At 39.4% G+C, this 22,063-nt stretch overlaps 1 protein-coding gene, 1 long non-coding RNA gene and 1 other non-coding gene across 4 annotated transcripts in view; 2 read left to right on the top strand and 1 right to left on the bottom strand.

The window, feature by feature from the left end:
* The first annotated feature begins 4,483 nt into the window (after positions 1-4,483).
* Positions 4,484-4,556, top strand: TRNAT-UGU (transfer RNA threonine (anticodon UGU)). The gene has a single exon. It is a non-coding gene; the product is annotated as a tRNA-Thr (tRNA).
* A 223-nt stretch (positions 4,557-4,779) lies between these two features.
* Positions 4,780-15,540, top strand: LOC103100382 (uncharacterized). Its single transcript, XR_008916223.1, has 3 exons — positions 4,780-5,757; positions 11,666-11,730; positions 13,085-15,540. It is a non-coding gene; the product is annotated as an uncharacterized LOC103100382 (long non-coding RNA).
* The window catches only part of HHIPL2 (HHIP like 2), a 148,858-nt gene continuing 134,428 nt past the window's right edge, over positions 7,634-22,063 (bottom strand). For both annotated transcript variants that reach the window (XM_001375968.5, XM_056815967.1), the window contains exons 6-9: positions 17,548-17,693; positions 13,892-13,973; positions 9,963-10,045; positions 7,634-8,528 (exon numbers count right to left, since the gene is read on the bottom strand). In XM_001375968.5, the coding sequence (XP_001376005.2) occupies positions 8,230-8,528; positions 9,963-10,045; positions 13,892-13,973; positions 17,548-17,693 (610 nt within the window). In that variant the 3' untranslated portion in view covers positions 7,634-8,229. The remainder of the gene's footprint in view (positions 8,529-9,962; positions 10,046-13,891; positions 13,974-17,547; positions 17,694-22,063) is intronic.

Raw genomic sequence — 22,063 nt, forward strand, 5'->3', positions numbered from 1 at the left:
TCTCAAATATAGCATAGGTGAGAAGCATTGGTCATTTACCTTTCTCAAATCCACTTCATGGCCATGTTTCTACATGTTTCCAACACAGACCTCTGCCTCTGTTCCCTACCTCCTTTGCTTCTCTGCCTAATTTGGTTCTTAGGGGACGACAGATACCTTTTTCTAGCACTTCGTTATGCTTTCATTCCCCCATTCTCTTAGAGAAGAGAAGGGCTTGACTTGTCATTTAAATTAAATTGGGGAGATGAGGGAGTGGAGGGAGAGGGGAGATGGTAGAATGAAGGATATCCGAAGATCTGGGGAGCACTGGGATGGGATGTGGCTGTCAGATGATGGTGTTTAATTCAACATGAAACACACCTGCTGGGAGACAATCCTCACCAAAGGTCAAGAAGTTTCAAGCTAATGGAAAGTTTCAATCATCCTGAACCGCAAGACAAGTGTTGCCCGAGGTTTAACACGCTCCCACACCTCCTTCTGGTGGCCAGTCTTTAGAACAGCAATGGCTTTATGGGCATGGGAAACAATATTCTACTTGGGCACAATTCTGAAATGATGGTTCTCTGAGCAAAGCCTCAGAATGAGAAAAAGAAAGGAGGAAAGAACGATTGAAACTTTCCCAAAATTTGTCCCCTTTCCACCAATGTTCAGATTTCCTATAGAGCTGAGCTCTCACTGATGCAACCCTATCCATCCTGTGTGAATCTCATCCATTGATCCACCCAACATCCAAATGGGCATTTCTTTCATTCTTCTGACATTGTGTGAATCAGAATAAATCCTATCAAAATGTGTCTCGCACGATTCTGGGAAATGGGTTTACAGGTACTAAAAATGAAACAATCCCAACTCACCTTGAGCTTACATTGGAGGAAACAAGTATATACAAAAATATATTCAATACAAATATAAAGCTAATACATACAAAGTAACTAGTGAAGGAGCAAAGACACTACAGGTTGAGGGAATCAACCAACTGCACATATAGACCGTACTTCCTCATTCTCACTAAAGGGCCAGCTCTTCTTTTTCTCCAGTCCTACATTTTTCTAATGATACCCACAGCACCACTTCTGTATAGTTCTTCACTTGAAATGTTTCTCACGTCCATCCTAGAACTTAAAGTGACTCTAGAAGTCAGCTAATCAGAGATTATAGTGTATACCATGATTTATAGCCAAATAGCATCAAGAGAATAATATTTTAGTGTTTAAAAATGGGCCAATCTTTCAGGGAGGAATTTGGTGGTAATATAACTGTAAGGTTTCCCAAAGGCAATCCAGCCAGTGCTTCCTCCCATCCCATTCAATTCTGAGCCCACTTCACTGCTTATCTGATAGATTTGTACTGAAGTGATTCACTTACAGACACATAAACTAATATATGTACCAACAGACAAGTTTAGAAGGTTGCCTTGTCTCATTCAACTCTAGAAGTGATGTCAAATAAGCTAGGTAACAAGCATCCCACAAAACTTCTAAGTGCAGCATGAATTAGGTTAAAATATAATTGATAAATGTTTAAGAAAATAAATAAGTCAGTATGTGGCTAGCAAGTATTTTCCAGGATTTTTTCAGTCTCAGGGCCCCTTTATGTTTGTAAAAATTATGGAGGACCCCAAATAACTTTTGTTTATGTTGATTATGTCTATTGATATTTGCTACATTCAAAATAAAAATTGATAAAATTTTAAAATACCTATTAATACATTCAAGTGACAATAATGAACATGTTGAAATAGAAAATTTTTTCTGAAAAATAATTAATTTCCAAAACAAGAAAAAAAATTGTGAAAAGTGCTATTAACTTACATATTTTTGCTTATCTTTGATGTCTAGCTTAATAGAAGACAGCTGGATCTTCATATCTACTTATGCATTCAATTTGCTTCATATGCTATTTTGGTTGAAATATATGAAGAAAATCTGTCCTCATACAGATATGTAGCTGAAAAGGGTAGGAGTATTTTAATAGGCAAATAACATCTTAATATTATGAGACTGATTTTGACCTTGCAGATCCCCTGAAAGGGACAAAGGAACCCTATCAGCAATGTGAAGGCCATACTTTGAGACCCACTACTCTAGACAATAAGAATTATTTTTTTACTATGAGCATTCTTCATCCAGTTTCTTTTGTAGAGTTAAGCTAATTTTTTTTTCTGTGTAAATAAGGATTAATATTTAGAGCCTTCTCATAGTAACAGATTATAGTGGAGTTTTCATATTACTTTTTGTAAACATTTAACCATTACAGGGCACTGCTAACCACTATCCTGATCATATTCACCATGAAAACCAAGCTTTGCACTGTCTTGTACCAGATCCCACAACAGACGAAGCTCCAAGGAAGTGTCAAGGTCTCCAGGAGTCCCAGAAAGCTAGCTAAGTAGACCACATTGAAGCCTTACTCTAGAAAGCAACACTAATTTCACTCTAAAGGGAGTTATTATGTAAAAATGTCTTACATGATTTCACATCTAAAATCTGTATCGGATTGCTTACTGTTTGGGGAAGAGGGAAGGGGAAATTTTTGGCTCAAACTTTAAAAAAACAAAGAAAAAAATTCTTCCTGGACAAGTCACTTGACCCATCCTTACCACTCTTCTGCCTTGGAGCCAATAGTGTTGGCCTTGGAGCCAAAAAAATATATAGCATAATGAGAGTTCAAATCCTAATTCTGACTTTTTATCATGATCTCTCTGAGTTTCTATTCCCTAAAGTACGAAATGGCAATAATATCTACAAAACCTACTTTACAAGGCAAACCGAGATAAACATATACAAATACAACTCATGAGTCCTGGGCTCCCAAGCTTTAAGATTAGACAGATCAAGTTCAGTCTTAGGGACTTATTCCCAATCAACAACTATTTGGCTTATGATGACTCTACCCCAAAATTTACACTTGGAAATCTCAGAATAGTTTGTGTCTTGGTCTCCAAAAAGTGCTCTCAAATTCCATATAAGTATTCAAGCTAACATTGCATACATATTGGGTACAGAATAGCCTTTAGTTAATTCCAAAAGAATTACAGAAAACACAAGGAATTCAGAAGAGCCCACAATCAAATGTAAAGATACACAAAGTATTTATAATAGCCCATAAACAATGCCCTCATTCTGGTTGCCTCCCTCTTTTGTAGGTTCACATGGAGTCCCCGAAATCATAGGGCCACCCTGTGATTTGGTCCCTGGAATGGAAATGACCTTATAAGGCTGCTAAACAGGCAACACCTCAACACTAAAAATAGTCATACATTTTGCTAAATGGTACTCTGAGAGCTTGGACTTCTCAGAAGGGAAATGCAATTGCAAGTGATAGACAGTCAACTCCTGAAATTCTGGTAAATCATACTTTTACCACCAGAGAGATCTCTCATAAAAGGGGAAACTCATTTGGGGCTACAAAACATTCCGCCTCCTCCCTTCCCCCTTTCCCATTTGATTCATATTCTCAAATAACTGATGGAAATCATGAAATATAAAGTCCAAGTCCTTTGCTCCTACATACTGAGGCTACTCTTTATCTTTTCTCCAGAGGTCAGCTGCAAAATCTAAGCATACTGCCTGGGCAATTGTCCTTCTCCGACTTGGGGATGGTTTGTGTTGACCAAAAACTTGTCTCTTCTCAGGCTAGACAATGGATTCTGGAAGCAGCTAGCCAAGGAAATCCCCTTTCTCTAGCTAGGAGGCTGAATTCTAGGGATCTTGAGCTTGAGGTTGCTAGAGAAATAAACTGGTAATTCCTGATCCATCCTCCAGATTCCTTTTCAAAAGAATTAGAATCCCTTGAGGCAATTAGGTGGAACGGTGGGTAAAGAACCTATTAATCCTTGAGTCAGAAAGAGATGAGTTCAAATCTGCCCTCAGACACTTCTTAGCTGTGTGGTCCTGGGCAAGTCCCTGAACCCCCATTTCCTAGCCCTTACCGCTCTTCTGCCTTGGAACCAATACACAGTATTAATCTAAGATGGAAGATATGGATTTAAACAATTTTTTTTAATTTAAAAAATGTATTCCCCTTGAAGGCAGAGCATGTCTCATTTATATATCTGCATCTCCAGGCTTGGCTCCTTGTAGGCACTTAACACAGTGCCTGATTGATGATTCCAGGAATACAGCGTTTTCCCCCAAGTGCTTAATGATCTCAAGATGTAAGCAGCAGCAGCTACAGCAAGAGCGAGAAGATGTCTTCTGTTTTCTGGTGTAGAAGCATTTTGAATCGACAAGAACTCTAGGCCACCGATTCTAACACTCTCTTTGCATTAATTAACTTGTTTACGTATTTTAAGTGACTGGCTGTTGAATGGAGCCCCACCCTCAGGTAATACTTTGTTTTCCCAATTCTTTCTTTTAAGTGCCAGCGCCTGCGAAGCACCGGAAAGTTCTCTTTGGCGCCAAAGAATCAAAATGAGGTTAATGGAAAGCGGAAACTGCTTAAAGCTCGCTATCATTCAATTATATGGAAAAGGATGATAGGTGGCTCCATAGCTCAGTGGTTAGAGCACTGGTCTTGTAAACCAGGGGTCGCGAGTTCGATCCTCGCTGGGGCCTCTTCTTTAGTTGGGTCCGTTTTTTCGCTCCTCTTAAAATATATTTTACAGGAGCGGAAAAAGAGAGACCAAATTTCGTACTACGTTGCTTGCAGTAGATTGAGGAAACACTTCTCTTTACTGGCAGACAAAACCCCCGCTATGTTTAGGGCACCTTAGGCAAGGCCCGGATGCGAAGAACTGGGAGCTCGGGAAAGGAAGCGACTCCTTCGGGTTCTGGACAATCGGAGCCGAGGGCACCTCCCAGAACACAGATGGTACGGGACGGGGTGGAGCTACCGGGGTCCTCGTTAAGAGAATTGCACTAATCGAACGACAGCAGTAGCGATCTGTGCACGACATCAGCTCCCGGGGCGGCACCCAGACCTACAGTATAGCTCCCCGCGCGCGGGAGCACGACTGGGGGCGGAGAGGGAGGAGCCCGGTGGGCTCGGGCGGAGTCGGACCGCCAGGTGCTCCCATGTGCGGCCGGCAGGGGGCGCCAGCGGATCGAGGACTCGACCTCCGCTCTGCCAGCCGAGACTATGACACGTGGCACCTCAGAGCCGGACCTGCACTTGCCAGGGCTGAGGCGCGGGAGGAGGTGCCCTAGGGCCCGCCCATAAGGAGCGGCCGAGAGCATGCTGGGAGGTTGGCCTCTAGGTAGCCTTGGCTGAGTCAGTCTGTGTTACCTCCTCCCCCCATCTTCCACCCCTGACTGTTGTGTTGAAGTTCCCGGGTGTGAGGCTTGCACTCAGAAGAGATGACTTTTAATTCTAGTCAGCAAGCGTTATTGAAGCGTCTACTATGTACTAACCGCTGGAGGATACAAAGACTAGCAAAAACAGCCCCAGCCCTAAGGGAACGTTCTAGTTGTTGGGGGGAGACCACGTGTAAACAATTACTGTACGGTTAAACTAGATTTAGATTGGCTGAATAGAGATCATCCCAGGAGAGGACGCTGGCATTGAAGGGATAGAAGAGTGGAGATGATCATGAATGGGGACTGGGAAAGTGGAGATTATCCCAGAAGAAGACGCTGACATTGACAGGGCCTCGGAAAGTCCAGCTTTTCCCCACAGTGAATCAATCGATGAGCTCGTACAGAATATTTCAGACTTGACCAATTTAGGGATTTGTTTTGCTTGTTTATACATACAATAGTGTCGTGCTTTCAATTTGGGGCTGAAGAGTGTACAACAGAATAACCAAAATTGGATTCGGTAAGAAAAGAGAGTTACTGAAACATTTTTTAAATCCATAAAAGACAAGGGATGAAAAGTCAAAGGAAACAAAAGCAGGATAGATGTTAAACCTAGTTGAATTTGTTGTATATACAAAAGAAGCAGGCTATATAACATGCAGATTCCCCACTCTTTTACAGTTCTGCTTTGTATATGGAAATACTCATTGTATTTGATGTTAGTTAAGTTAACAATGAAAAAACAATTTTTTAAAAACCAAATCTGAAAACCAAGAATCTCTTGCCCTTTAAATGTTGTCCAGTCATTGTCAACTTGTCATGACCCCATTTGGAGTTTTCTTGGCAAAGATTCTGGGGTGGTTTGCCATTTTCTTTTCCAGCTCATTTTACAGATGAAGAAACTAAAGCAAGCAGAGTTAAGTGGCTTAAGAGTCACACAGCTAGTAAGTATCTGAGGATAGATTTGAACTCAGATCTTTCTGAATGTAGACCCGGCACTCTATCTGCTTTACCACCCTTTAAATATCATTTAAGTTAATTCATGTTTATTTGTCCACAAAATATTGCTTATCTACCAGGATTGTTGTAAATGTGAAGTCAGCTTAAAATAGTGTTCCTTAAACTAATTTGGCCATGAAATTAAATTCAGGCCTGAAATAAAGTAAGAAACCCATAATTCTAAAACTGAAAGTGAAGGTTCTGTCCAATTTCTATTAAAAATAGGGAAATTGAAGCATTTTCACACATCTAAATTTTAGATATACTCATGAAATCTCATGAATAGTCACATCATATAGAAAACTAGGGTCCCACAGACCATCATTTGGGAAACCTTGCCCTCAAGGATCATTATATTTCTACCACTTGGCATCCATGCTTTAGGAAAACTAGAAATGGTATTATGCAAAGAAAAGAAATAAACCAGTATCTAAAACACTTTCTGATATTCAGGTGCCAAAGCATAAGAAGGTGTCCAGATTATGTTTTCTTCAACTGGTAGAGCCAATAGGATGCACTTCTAAGTTTTTGTTGGGATTTTTTTTTTTAGCATATAATACTTTTTCAAACCTTGAGGCTATAAAATAGCTTATTTGTTTTGGCTACCCCACAGCCAAAGGATTTCTTTCAAACAGAACTGACATCTTCCATGAATGGCTGGCACCAACAGGCTTTGCCCTGAAAAAAAAGATATTCTACCCAGAAAGCAACATTCTACTTCTATCCCAGCCAGCTTCCAATCTAACTTTTTTTCTTTTTCTAAACCCTTACCTTCCATCTTGGAGTCAATGACATAAGAGTGGTAATGGCTAGGCAATGTGGGTCAAGTGACTGACCCAAGGTCACACAGTTAGGAAGTAGCAGAGGTCAGATTTGAACCTAGGACCTCCTATCTCTAGGCCTGGCTCTCAATCCACTGAGCTACCCAGCTGCCCTCTCCAAGCTGGCATTTAGGAGCAACCTTTCAGCTCCTTTCCCTAGATAAATCACACAGCATATAGAGGGAGCAAAGCAAGTGATGATTACAATGCCCTTCTTTTTATTGAGTCAATTCCTTTGTTTTTGAGAAAAAGTCAGTTCCCAGTTTATCTATATCCAGAATAATCTTGATTTGATCATCATATACTATCCATTTATGAAGCCCCTTTTCCCAAAGGGTTCAGAACATAGGCATTTGAAGAGTGAAAATAAGGGGAAAGTAAGGCTGAATGTTCATTATTCTTATCCAGAGCCTTTTCAATTCTGTCATACTATCAATCACTGAATTCCTTGCCTTGTGATAGAATCCAAATTTCTACAAGTCATTCTAAAATGAGAACCTAATGAACTAATGAGATTTGGGTAGGGAATTTTACATTTTAACAAACCATTGAAGAGAAAAGGCCAGAAGATGTCAGTTTGAGGAAATGCTGCTTTATTTACCAGTTCAATTCAACAAAAACTTATTAAGCATCTAGTTATATGCCAGACACTGTGCTGGGTACTAGGGATGTAGAGGCAAAAATTAAACAAATCCTATCTTCAAGGAACTTATATTACCTTGATATTTGCCTGGCCATTTTGAGTCAATTAATTCATTTATTGCATGCCCTTAATATGCTAAACATATAAGACAAAAATGAAATAGCTCCTGCCCTCAAGGGGCTTACATTGTAAAATTATTGGGAGTTTTGAAACAAAACCAGTGATGCGAACTGGGATTCCAGAAAAGCAGCATCATGCATGGCCATCCTTATGTGCTAGCAGCAAAATCACCACCAGTACTGTACTCTTTGATGGATAAGGACTCTCACATGAAGAGGAAAACCATACTAGCTCTGATTTTAGTCCTAGCTCTCTAGTAATGATTCACACTATAACTTCTCAAGCTGGGGTTGGGGTTGGAACCAAATCGGAGCTTCTGAAATAGGGCCCGTTCTTCTTCAGTCATTCTCCTCTGCTGACCACTGGAACAAAAAAAGGCAGAGAGAAGACTCCTACCAACCCTTCCTTGCTAATGGCTGCCCTTGGTTCTGGTGCTGCTGGGCTTTAAGGCCCAGATTCTCTTCTCCTGAGGCTTCACAGACAATCTTCTGGCTTTTGCTTGGCGCTTACCAAACATTCGGGGAGTCTTCTTCCTGAGCCTGGGCCTGGATTTGGCAAGTATCTTTTTTGTGTTTTCAGGGGAAGTTGGCTTCTTAGAGGAGGCCTTCTGAGAAGAGCCTCTGCTTCGAGTCCTGGAAGCTGAGGTTGCTTTGGACAATTTTCTAGCAGCTTTCTCTGACCTTTCTTTTAGTAGCTCCAGGACAGTCTCTGAAAAACAGTCATTTATATAACAAGATATGTAAGTAATGGAAAACTGAAATGACTCAAAACTCCACTTCTAAAAAAACCCAAAAACTATGAAAGTCATAAGGATTTCCATATCTTTGTATCAACTCTAATTAGGTCAGTTAAATATCCTAATTATTGGGCTGCTCACAGGACAAGGTGATCCTGGGAAGTTTCTCTTTGTCCATCACTACTAAAAAATTTTTTTTATTATCATAAACCATTTATTTTTCGTATTTTATTGTCAAAAATATTATCATAAATAATAAGACAAAAGACAAAAACATTTTTAATCATGCTAGAGGTTAATCACAGATCATTGAATGAATGAAGGGATAAAGGAATATACGATTTCTACTTATTCACTGTACAGGCATTCATTCAGTGCCAGACCAGACACTGGGAATACAAAAGCAAAAATGAAACTTCCCTACCTTTAAAGAACTTATATTTTACCAAAAGGTATTTATGATGGAAAAGGCTAACACCAGAAATATAAAGTTACTTCTAGAGGTTACACTTCTAGAGGTTACACATAGGTGACAAGAAAGCTAATTAAAGACAACAAAAGTTTACAAATAACCAATTCTAACTGACAATCCATCAATGTCTTTTCTCAAAGTAGCATGAAAGAACAGGGAGAGAGCTGGGTTTGGAGTTGGGTTCAAACTCTTCACTGATAGGATCATGGGTAAATCATTGCTGCCCCCAATTTTCTCATCTGTAAAATGGTGTGAATGATATCTATATTATCTACTTGACAAATCATTTTGAGGCTCCAATGAGATAATACAAGAAAAGTGTTTTACAAACTTTAGAGGGTTATATATTCAATTATTATTATTATTATTTAAAAGAGGGGACCAGAATGATGACAAGATTGGAGATCAAGGCCCAGAAAGATCACTTAAAGGAAATGCAGATGTTTAGCTAAAGTTAAGCACTGCCCAAAAGGGACAGCCTTGTCTTGACTCTTAAATGAGTTCACAGGACCATATATTCATCAGCACAGAACTGGAAGAAAACTTATAAGGCCATCAAATCACATCCCTTCATTTTACAGATGAAGCAATTAAGGCATAGAGAAAGCAAGGGACATGCCCAGGATAGCACAAGTAGGAAGTATCTGGAGCAGAATTTGAACCCACGTCTTCCTGGCCCCAAATCCAGTGTCCTCTGCACTCTATCCCATGGTAGGAGGAAAACAACCATCCAGAGAAGCCTGGATGCTTACTTGTCAAAGATGACAGAGAAGGGATTGATTCATGGTTCCAATTCATGCTCAGTGAATCTATAATTCCACAAGGAAAACACAACCCCTGAAACAGAAGCCAGAACAGATCTCTGGAGAACCACAGCTTTGGGTTTTTCTGACCCCTCAGGTGCCTCACCTCTGGAACTCAAAAACAAACTTACTGGCAAGTGGTCTGAAGGGGATCCGCTTGCCCTTGGTTTTGACAGGTGCTGGTTTGTATCTGCACTTGCCTGGGGGTGCTCGCCTGGAAAACAAAGCAGGATAGTCTGAGTGCATATAACTGGAAAAGGGGAACTGGAGATCCTGGCTATCAGTAGCCAGATGAACTCAAATGGCTTGCTATTTATTGCCTTTAGGTTTAGAATAAAATATTAAATCCTTCACAACCTGGTCCAAACCCTCTATTTCCAGCCTTACTGGATATTATTCCTGCTCTGATGCAACTGACCATCTTTCTGTTCTTCTCCCATGACATCACATCTGTCTGTGTCTATACCTTTTCATTGGCTACTCCCACTCCCCAAAGTGTGGGGTGCACTTCCTCCTAATACCTTCTACACATCACGTCCCTCTTTCTTTAGGATGCAAGAAGTCTTTCCAGATTCCACCCTAGTGCTTTCCCCAAAAATTATCTTGACTTTAGCTATTTTGTATATATTCATTCACTTTAGATATCCATAGATGCATATATATATATGGTGTCTATTTATATATGCACTTGTCTCTCCTATTAGAATGTGAGCTTGCTGTCAGCAGAGATGGTTTCATTTTTTGTACTCATATCTCTAGTTCCCAGCACAGCCTGGCCTTTGGGAGATCCTTAATAAATGCTTGTTGACTAAGTCAATTCTGAATTACCAGGGTAAGTGGGGAGGATGAGGGGGTGAAGGAGATTGTATAATTAATGAAAATATAAAATATTCATAGATTCTATTGATGTTCTGACAGGACCAAAGCACAAGAATCATAGATTTAAAGCTGGAACTGACCTTAGAGGTCATCTAGTCCAAATCCCTCATCTTATAGATAAGAAACTAAGGCTGAGAATTATTAAATGATTTGCCTACAGTCAAACAACTATTATCAGAGGCAGGATATGGAACCAGGCTTTTCCCTGACTTCAAACCCAGAAATTTACTCACTATGCCTCTCTGAACAATCCCTTGAAGAGTATTTAAACATTTCTGCCTACTAAGCCATGTTATGACCTGGGTTCAAATGTCACCTCTGACATTTACTAGCTATGTGATCATGAACAAGTTTTGGTTGTTTTTTTTTTAGTTTTGGGGTTTTTTTTATTTTTCTTATCTAAAAATGAGAATATGAATTCTACCTATCTCACAGATTTATTGTGACTCAAATGAGAAAAGCATGTTGCTAACTTTAAAGTGCTATTTGAATGTCCATTATTATCATCTTAATTATTAATTAATTATTATTAATATTATAATAGATTCCAAGAACATAGCAGGAACTTAATAAATGCTTGATTGCTTAATAAATGCAAATGATTAATTGATTTACAGTCTAATGGAGGAACATAGCAGTCTGGAAGGGACCACTCTTACCTTGGTGACTAGGACTGGTCTAAGAGCAAATTCTTTTTTTTTTAATTGAAATTTTTTGTTTAATTAATTAATTTAGAATATTTTTCCATGGTTACATGATTCATGTTCTTTCCCTCCCCACCCCCATAGCCGATGTGCAGATCCACTGTCTTTTACATGTGTCATTGGTCAAGACCTATTTTCATATTATTGAAATTTGCATTAGGGTGATCATTTAGATTCTATATCCCCAATCATATCCCCATCGACCCATGTGATCAAGTGGTTGTTTTTCTTCTGTGTTTCTACTCCCACAGTTCTTCCTCTGAATGTGGATAGTGTTCTTTCCTAAAAGCAAATTCTAAGGAACCTCGAAGAACAGGTAAGCAGTCTACACAGACGCCCACAAAAGAATAAGAATCTCTTTGGTACTTGGCAAAGAGCCTTATATCTGTTGAAAGAATGCTTGGGATAGCTTTGTTAGATCATCCCACTGAATGTATATAGATCACAGAGGTGAGTGATCATAGAAAATAAAAGCATTCATCACTACTACCCAGTTAGGAAGACAAGATTAAAGGCTTCCACTGCTGTGCAGTCTAGTTCCCTAATCTTTAAATCATTCATAGGTCTGGCTGCTAGGTGGAAGAAAGATCTTTTTGATACTTCTTTATATCCCCCAGGGTAGGAATAGAAATGTGGAGATAAAGGATGAAATAGAGACCAGAAGTCCAGGAGTGATATTGTTATATCTTAGTCTTCCTGACCCCATTTAAAGTTTTCTTGACAAAGCCATTAGAGAGGTTTGCCATTTACTTCTCTAGCAGTCTTCCTGACTCCATTTAAAGTTTTCTTGACAAAGCCATTAGAGAGGTTTGCCATTTACTTCTCTAGCTCATTTTATAGATGAGGACCTGAGGCAAGCAGTTAAGTGACTTGCCCAGGGTCACACAAAGAATAAGTATCTGAGGCCAGATTTGAACTTAGGAAGAAGAGTCTTCCTGACTCCAGTCCTAGTACTTTATCCATTGTGCCACCTAGCTGCTCAGGAATAATAGGAAAAAATCTAAACAAGTAGGTGGGATATCTTGTAATCCCAAAGGATCCACATGACTTCCCCAAATATAGCCTCTGAGATAGTGCCTTCTCCTCCTCCACCTAGCTGGGCGCACTAAGTCCTGTGGATCTCTTCCAAAAACTTCTTGGGAAAAAATAAACCAGGCTGCTTATTTGTTGAGAGTGTAAAGCTTATAATAATAATAAAAAAAATGTTAATAGAAAAATAACCCAAGAGCCCCAACTTGCCAAATGGAAGGTTAGATGAGGACTGGAACCTCCCCTCCTCCTCCTGACTTCCATAACTGGAAAGGTGAGTGAAGCTCAGGCAGTACCAGTCCATTTGCCACATATGGTACCAGCCTTCCTGACTTCCCAAGGGAAGAAGTAAGGACTTCTCTATCATTCTGTATGGGACCAGATGGAATGATAGTATACCCAAGAGATCATTGCCAAGTGTTTTTGTTTTTCTTTTGAGGGGAAGGATGGGAGAAGGAGAGCTCGAGGGGGAGAGTCCTAGAAGCTTGTCAAAGATCAGGGATGACAGAACCTAAACCTGTCCCTGCTACCCCAGTCCAAACCAGTCAGTCCCATCTCTAGAGATGTCACATTCCTCAGTTTCCAAAGATCTCAGAGAAATATTGTTCTAAATTTGGCATCCTCCGTTCTATTTAATGCAGATATTCAGCTATAAATCTGGAGAAGTTTTGGCATCATCGATTTAAAGCTGGAAGGGACCTCAGAGACCATCTGGTGCAGAGCCCTATTTTACAGATGAGGAAAGTGAAACCAAGAGGCGATGTGTAACTTGCCAAAGTGTTAGACTGGATTTTTACTCAGGTCCTCTCATTGGTGTTTATCCCATGCCCAGTAGGAAATGTGTAGTACATGTACAAACCTTTTGTGCTGTGAATTTAGGAAACATCTCCCCAGAAAGAATAGCCTCAAAGACCAAAAAAATATCATCTTCTCAATTATATAACTAAACACAGACTCTCAGCTTGATTCTATCCCAAAGGGGGAAGGGGGAGGGGGTGGACGGCGGCTCCATTATCCTAAACCTAACTATTAGAATGTGATTAAAGGCCTCTAGGCCCACCAAGATGGTCTAATGACATTAGATACAGGGAATCTTCCAACAGACCTGATCTTGGATGACACCAAACTTATTCCAAAATTAAGACGTTCTCTTCTGTTCCTCCCTACAATGACCTGACATCTTGTCCTTTTACTGTCTCCTAAATAAGGAAAGTGGCTTCTTTCTTCAAATGGGCCTCTTTTGCCACTTGCTCTAAGGCTATGTAAACCCTATGAGTGTGTGTATGTCATCTGCAGACTCTATCTAAACTTTTTTAATTTTATAGCTCAGTCTCCAGGTTTATTGACCTCCAGTCAACAGGCCCTAGATGAAAGGAATTACACTCTGGGAATACATTTGGACCTCTGAGTAGAGGAATTCCCCAACAGAAAAAAAGAAGAGTTCTTACCTTGAAGGGTCAACAAATTTGTAGATTGATCCATGTGGTGCATAGGCACTTGGATAAGAGGTGGCCAGAAAATACAGCTCTCCTAAACAACCAAAAACAGGCAAGACTGAGGGATTTTAATTTTATCAGAACTTAATCACTCAAGACATCTCTCAGGGGTTGCAGAGCACATATAAGGGGTCCAGTCTGCAAACAAAGAAAATAAGACTGAATCTCTACCTTATTATAAGCCTCAAGATGGAAGCAGTAGGTGCAAAAACAAGACTAGAACTCAAAACTGGATTTCTTAGTCCTTCCTGGAGGCCCTTCTACTCTAAGAAATGTTGTACTGGACTACATCTTCATTCAGTTTGATTCAATAAACCTAGAGGGTCTACCCATACAAAAACAAAACGGTCCCTGCCCTCAAAAGCTATGTGCCAAGTATTTGTATTTACCAAGATTGTCTCATTCAATCCTCACAGCAGTCCTAGGATGTAGGTGCTATTATTTTCCCCATTTTTCAGTTGAGGAAACTGAAGCACATAGCTGTTAAGTGGCCCTACCCAGGGTCACACAGCTAGTGAGTATCCAAAGCTGAATTTGAACTCAGGAACTCCTGATTCCAGGCCCAGAACTCTAATCACTGTGCCACCTCGCTTGCCTTCCATTGTGGTAGAGGACCCAAAATATATAATAATAAATACAAGGAAAATGAGGAAAGCGAGAATATCCAATAGCACTGGGGGTGGGGAAGGGGACAATCAAAGACAGCTTCAGGGAGGATTGGCTTCTGACTTGAGCCTAGATGGAAGATAAGGATTCTAAGAGGTGGGGATGCAAGAAGTGCCTCAGACCATTGGTTCTGCCAATGCAGAGAGGCAGGAGGTGGAGTATGAAGTTCAAGGAAAGGTTAGTAACCCAGTTTGCCTAGAACATAGACATCTTGAAGGTATGTCATATGAAATAATGGTAGTGACAGCTAGCATTTATGTGGTGCTTTCAGATTTGCCCAGGACTTTACATTTTAAAATTCATTTGATTTTTGACAACAACTCTATAAAGTAGGTGTTCCTATTATCTTCATTTCACAGATGAGAAACTGAGAAACATAGAAGTTAAGGAAATTGCTTAGGGTCGCCCAACTGTGTCTGAAACAGGATTTGAACCCAGGTGTCTCCTACCCCTTGCTCTATCCACTATGCCATCTAGTTTGCCCTCATGGGCCACCTGGTTTACTTCATCAACTTTGGAAAGGTAGATGAGAACTGGATCTGTCATTCATAATGCTGCTTTTTCTGGAATGTGTATGTATAAATGTATAGAATCAAATAAATAAATTTGGTATATATGTATACATGTATAATACATATAGGACCTCAGAGGCCATCTAGGCCAATTCATTCCTGAATTCATAATCCCTTGTATATCTCCACAGAGTAGTGGTCAGGCCTCTGCCTGAGGCCCTTCAGTGAGGAAGAAGCCATCTGACCTCCCCAGGGAACACATTCCACTTTTGGAAAGTTCAAATTGGAAGGCAGTTTTTGCCAATATCAAAACAACTTCTCTATCTACTACTCCAAGCTATCTCTCTTACAAGAATATAAATATGTATTTGTATTATAGATTAACTTATATTATCTATTTACTATATCATAATATTTATCATATTAGACAATAAAGATGTATTTTATATTATATGTTCTATTATTTCTGTTCAATATATTTATTCTATATAGATTAAATAACAAATACTACATGAATAGATAATGAATACAAATATATTAACATAACTATAATATTGGTATAATGTATATATTTATATTGATTAATTTATATATTACAAATATTTCTATGTTATAATGTACTTATAAATATTCTAAATTAAAAATATCCATAGTCTAGTAAAACTTGGGAAATGTTTTATTTTAAATAATTATGTCATTATAAATGTATATAAAAGTAGTTTTTCTGAGGTCTCCCCCCAACTCCCAAACACACATATATTGAGTTAAACCTAGCCTTCTTAGGCTTGTCTGGAATGTGGGGCCATGGTCCCCAAAGGGTTATGTCAGGATGATAAGAGTCTGCTGCTTACTACCCATGATTGGCTGGTTTATTATCTCTGCTCTTGTAGGAAATTCCAAATCTAGGAAATTCTTCAATGAGAACAAGTTTTCAGCAGCAATTCTCTAGCTCCACTCTGGCTTGGTTAAACAAGCCTGGGGAGTCCTCTCCACCAAGCCCTATTCAAAGACAGTTCTCTTTGCCCATGCTCTGTCTGTAAAACAGTTTGTTTTCCCTCTCAGAGTCATCTGTAGGCACAACCAAAGCCAGAGAGCCAGCTTAAGCAAGTAAGTAAGGGAACAGACCTCAGCCCACAGAAGCCCCAGGCAGACAGGACATCCTTGTCTCTGGGGTACTCCAATTTAGGGAGAGACTGACCACCCCAGCCAGTGACCTCTCATTGATTGACCATTGGCTTTGCCAACCTGTGGTTCCTCTTATTTTTCATATGTTTGGGTTTCCTGTTTGGAACTCAATGGTTTTTTCCTTTCAAAATGTTTAGTTTTCCAAAATAACTAATGCTACAAAATGTTCATGAACCTTTAAGCTTTGAAAATTAACTGAGTAGTTTGCCAAGACACTTCAAAGAGTGCTGAGATTTCTGTTACAACAATCAATCAGCCATGTGGTATTATAACCTTTATCAAACTGCTTGCTCTCTCAATGAAGGGGGAGCAAAGAGAGAGTGAGAGAGAATGTGGAAGTCAAAATTGGGAAAAAAACAAGAATTTTTTTAAAAATTTTACATGTAATTGGAAATTGGAAAAAAATAAAATGCTAATTTTTTAAGAGTCTATCAAGGGGAAGCTGGGTAGCTCAGTGGATTGAGAGCCAGGAGAGGTCCTAGGTTCAAATATGGCCTCAGACACTTCCTAGCTATGTGACCTTGGGCAAGTCACTTAACTCCCATTGCCTAGCCCTTACCACTCTTCTGCCTTAGAACCAATACATACATTGATTCTAAGACAGAGGGTAAGGGTTATTAAAAAAAAAAAAGTCTACCATAAGAACCATGAGAGTAGAAGTGCAAAAGAAAAACATTACATCACTTTTCACATGTATATATGGGTATGTGATTTGGGGTTTAGGCTTTAAAAGATTGTTCTATACCAAAAATGAATAATGTAGAAATAGGTATAAAGTGATAACATTTGTTCAACCCAGTAGAATTGCTTGTTGACTCTGGGAGTGGAGAGGGATGAGGGGAGGGGAAAGAAAATGCATCATGAAAACATGGGGAAATATTTTAAAATAAAAATTAATTTGAAACTTAAAAAAAAATAGTCTACCATGCACTAGATTCTAGAATTATAAAGACAAAACTGAAACATTTGCCCTTTTGCTCCAAGTGTATGGAAATTGAAAAGTTCAAAAAGTCCCTAAAATGTCACCAGCTTAGAGTACCTAAGCAAACTCCAGTGGAGAGGAGGAAGAATATGGAGAAGAGAGGGCAAATGAAAGCTCTGAACAGCAGAGACATTTAGAACTTGGGAAAAGAGAATCTGATATGAGGGCACTAAGTAAATGAAGACTCTGGCATCAGCTAAACTGTGGAGCTCTCTGTCCCCTGATGCTGTGGCAGCCACACAGTTTTGATAAGTGAGAGTTACCTGCTTCATCTTCAGCAAAGGAGATAATGAACTTGCTGTAGGTGCTTATCAATCCTGGGAAGGCACAGGCTTTAGTGTTTCCAATGCAAATGTCTTGTTTTTTCCATGTATTTGTTCTCTCATCTTCCTGTAAAGCCATAAGTCGACTAGATGAAAAAAGCAAAACCTTATATTTTAGGGATCCATATTTCCACTCTGCAGGATGTATGAAAAGCACAAAATCTTGGGACTAAAGAGATCCTCTAGTATGAATGAGAATCCATTCTATAATAGTCTAAGATATTTTCTATGCTAAAATATATAATGAGGAGGAACCTATCTTTTGAAGCAAACTAAAACCATTTTGGACAGCTCTACTTGTGAGGAAGTTTTCTCTTATATCAAACTGAAATCTGTCTTTTTTTGTAACTTTCAACCCACCAACAGACATTTATTAATAATCTACTATGTGGCAGGTACTATACTTGACATGCGGAATACAAATAAATGAATGAATAAAAATACCGTTTCTGAACTCAAAGAGTTTACATTCTAAAGGGGGAGATGGCATCTAGATATATAAGTATGTCCAAAATGTATACAAGTTAATTTCAAGGGGGAACTAACAACTGGAAGGATCGGAAGGTAGTATTTGAGTTGAGCCATCAGGAAGGTCAGGATTCAAAGAAAGGGAGATGAAGGAGAAAGTACATGACAGGCATGAGTGACAACCTGTGCAAAAACACAGACAGGAAATAGTGTATCATATATAAAGAATGTTATCAAGTCCAGTTTATTAAGAAAAAAGCAAGCATAAAGGATAATAACATATAATAAATAGTCAGGAAAGGTAGATTGGAAGCAGATTGAGAATGATCAGTTGTATTAAATCTTAGAGTTACTTTGTGATGGCAAAAAATTGGAAAATGAGGGGATGCCCTTCAATTGGGGAATGGCTGAACAAATTGTGGTATATGTTAGTGATGGACTACTATTGTGCTGAAAAAAATAATGAACTGGAGGAATTTCATGTGAACTGGAAAGACCTCCAGGAACTGATGCAGAGTGAAAGGAGCAGAACCTGTGGAGGAGAGAATTTACAAGGCGTGCAAGGGACAGAAAGCTGAGGAAGAATCATCTGTCAGTCAAATGAAGATTCCATTTGGAATGTTCCCGGGAAAAGCAGTTGGAGCCAAGTCAACTGATGAACTGGACTGAAGGCTTTTGGCTGATGGTGGTGACTGAAGCTGAAGGCTTTTGGCTTTTGCTGGCTGGCTGAGGTGAAGGAAGAAGCTAATTGTATCTCTGGGACTTGAATTAATCAAGTTGGAGATGACCTGGCTGATTTGAAGGAGGAGGAGGAGGAGGAGGAGGAGGAGGAGGAGGAGGAGGAGGAGGAGGAGGAGGAGGAGGAAGAAGAAGAAGAAGAAGAAGAAGAAGAAGAAGAAGAAGAAGAAGAAGAAGAAGAAGAAGAAGAAGAAGAAGAAGAAGAAGAAGAAGAAGAAGAAGAAGAAGAAGAAGAAGAAGAAGAAGAAGAAGAAGAAGAAGAAGAAGAAGAAGAAGAAGAAGAAGAAGAAGAGAAGAAGAAGAAGAAGAAGAAGAAGAAGAAGAAGAAGAAGAAGAAGAAGAAGAAGAAGAAGAAGAAGAAGAAGAAGAAGAAGAAGAAGAAGAAGAAGAAGAAGAAGAAGAAGAAGAAGAAGAAGAAGAAGAAGAAGAAGAAGAAGAAGAAGAAGAAGGAGAAGGAAGAGGAGGAGGAGGAGGAGGAGGAGGAGGAGGAGGAGGGAGGAGGAGGAGGAGGGGGAGGGAGGAGGAGGAGGAGGAGGAGGAGGAGGAGGAGGAGGAGGAGGAGGAGGAGGAGGAGGAGGAGGAGGAGGAGGAGGAGGAGGAGAGGAGGGGAGGAGGAGGAGGAGGAGGAGGAGGAGGAGGAGGAGGAGGAGGAGGAGGAGGAGGAGGAGGAGGAGAGGAGGAGAGGAGGAGAAGGAGGAGAAGGAGGAGAAGGAGAAGAAGGAGAAGAAGGGAGAAGAAGAGAAGAAGGAGAAGAAGAGAAGAAGAGAGAAGAAGAAGAAGAAGAAGAAGAAGAAGAAGAAGAAGAAGAAGAAGAAGAAGAAGAAGAAGAAGAAGAAGAAGAAGAAGAAGAAGAAGAAGAAGAAGAAGAAGAAGAAGAAGAAGAAGAAGAAGAAGAAGAAGAAGAAGAAGAAGAAGAAGAAGAAGAAGAAGAAGAAGAAGAAGAAGAAGAGAAGAAGAAGAAGAAGAAGAAGAAGAAGAAGAAGAAGGAGAAGAAGAAGAAGGAGAAGGAGAAGGAGAAGGAGAAGGAGAAGGAGAAGAGAAGGAGAAGAAGAAGAAGAAGAAGAAGAAGAAGAAGAAGAAGAAGAAGAAGAAGAGAAGAAGAAGAAGAAGAAGAAGAAGAAGAAGAAAGAAGAAGAAGAAGAAGAAGAAGAAGAAGAAGAAGAAGAAGAAGAAGAAGAAGAAGAAGAAGAAGAAGAAAGACAGTTGTCCTCCTATCTCTCTGACTGACTCTGTTTCACAATAGTGACTGGATTGTCATTTCCCTCAATATCCTCCAAATCAATACTCATTGTAGATAATAGGGAAATCCCATACCTCTTACCTTATCCTCCACTTTTCCTGTTTTCCCCAATAAACACTTACTTGAGTTAAAGAAGAGAAAAGAGTATTTCCTCTAAAGCATCATAACTCGCCCTGAGTGACTTAGAAGGAGGCTAAAGAAAAGGGAGAGGGGAAGCTGAAAGGCTTCTGAAGAAGGAGGAAAATGGGAGGAGGGTAGACAAAATTTGATCCATTAGTTATCTAGTATACATCAAATATACACCCCCCAAAATATATCTATTACAAACCAGGAGAACATTATACACAGAGATTGATACACTATGGTACAATTGAATGTAATGGACTTCTCTACTAGCAGCAATGCAATGATCCAGGACAATTCTGAGGGACTTACAAGAAAGAACACTATCCACATCCAGAGAAAGAACTGTGGGAGTAGAAACAAGAAGAAAAACAACTGCTTGATCACATGGGTCAATGGGGATATGATTGGGAATGTAGACTCTAAACAATCACTCTAGTGCAAATATCAATAATATGGAAATGGGTCTTCATCAATGGCACACGTAAAACCCAGTGGAATTGTGTGTCGGTTATGGGAAGGGGTGTGGGAAGGGGAGAAAGAACAAGAATCTTGTAACCATAGAAAAATATTCTAAATTAATTAATTAAATAAAAATTTCCAGATTAAACTAAAATAAATCTTAGAGTGAATAAAGAATGTATTGGTTTATTTAGCAAAGGAGTAATATAGCAAATCTATACTTGAAGAATATTGCTTTGGCAGATGGGTGGAGGTACTGGGATCCTTCCTTCAAGCAGATAGAGTTTTCAAGCAGAGAAGTTAGATAACCACAAGCTGGGGGTGTTACACAGAGGATTCTCATTCAGGTACCAGCTGGACCAGATAGGTCCTGGCATCAACTTTCAGTTCTAGAATCTGTGGTCATTTTGGCACCTTTTCTCTTTTAGATCTTACTCGTAATTTCAGTTTTACTAAATTTAAACTTTAAAGTTTTGGATTCAGATTAAAATTTAATACAAAAGAAGCTAAATGAGAGCTAAGCCAAAGGGGTTCTAAAAATAAATAAGAAAAAAATAAGAAATGATTTATAAAACTATTTTTATTGGAGCTCATCAATAGCTGGGAGCTAGGCAGCTTTCTAGTGGAAATTAGGAAGCTTCCTAATGGAAGCTATCTATCCTAGGGAGCTATCTTCAAAGCAAGGACTGAAGAAAGAGTTCTACTCACACCCATACCTCTGTTCTTTAATGATCTACTTTTGGGGACAAGCTACTGAAAGAACAGGAGTCAAGTCCCAACCTTGGACTCTGCCCCTGAGCTCCCTGGCTCTGATAAGTTAGTTGTTGCTTTATCTTGCCCAGATTGTAACTATTCCCTACATCTCATCACTCTCCTCATCAATTCATTCTCCATTCAGCTGCCAAACTGATATTAATGTGCAGGTCTGAACGTATTACACCTCTGCTCAAGAATCATCATTGGCCTCTTGACTCCCATTAGTGGCTCATTCATACAATTAAAATCTTGTATACATTAATATGCAATAGAAACATGTGACCAGTATCCATTTACAAAATAATAATTATAAAGCCTGTTATATAATATGTCATACAAATGCCAAGCTATTAGTATAATTTCAGCAGGACTCCCAAAGGAAGTTCTTGGTCCCTCACTGCAAGTATGCTGTCAAAAGCTCCTTGATAGACCTGGAGCCAACCTATCAGCATTTTTTAAACATTTGCTTTGGATCAGGCACTTGGATAGAAATATTAAGTGGAGGATCTTGGATTCTGGCTTTGGTGTTCCTCACTTACCTTCTCTGGGCCTCAGTTTTCTGAGTTTTAAAGAGAGATATATGAGTTAGTTAAGAGGTTCTTCACCTGGAATCCATCACCTTTTTAAAAGGAATCTATTTAGATTCTGAGAAAGGATCCACCCAAAGGG

This window comes from Monodelphis domestica, chromosome 2 (assembly GCF_027887165.1).
Source record: "Monodelphis domestica isolate mMonDom1 chromosome 2, mMonDom1.pri, whole genome shotgun sequence".
Lineage (NCBI taxonomy): Eukaryota > Metazoa > Chordata > Mammalia > Didelphimorphia > Didelphidae > Monodelphis > Monodelphis domestica.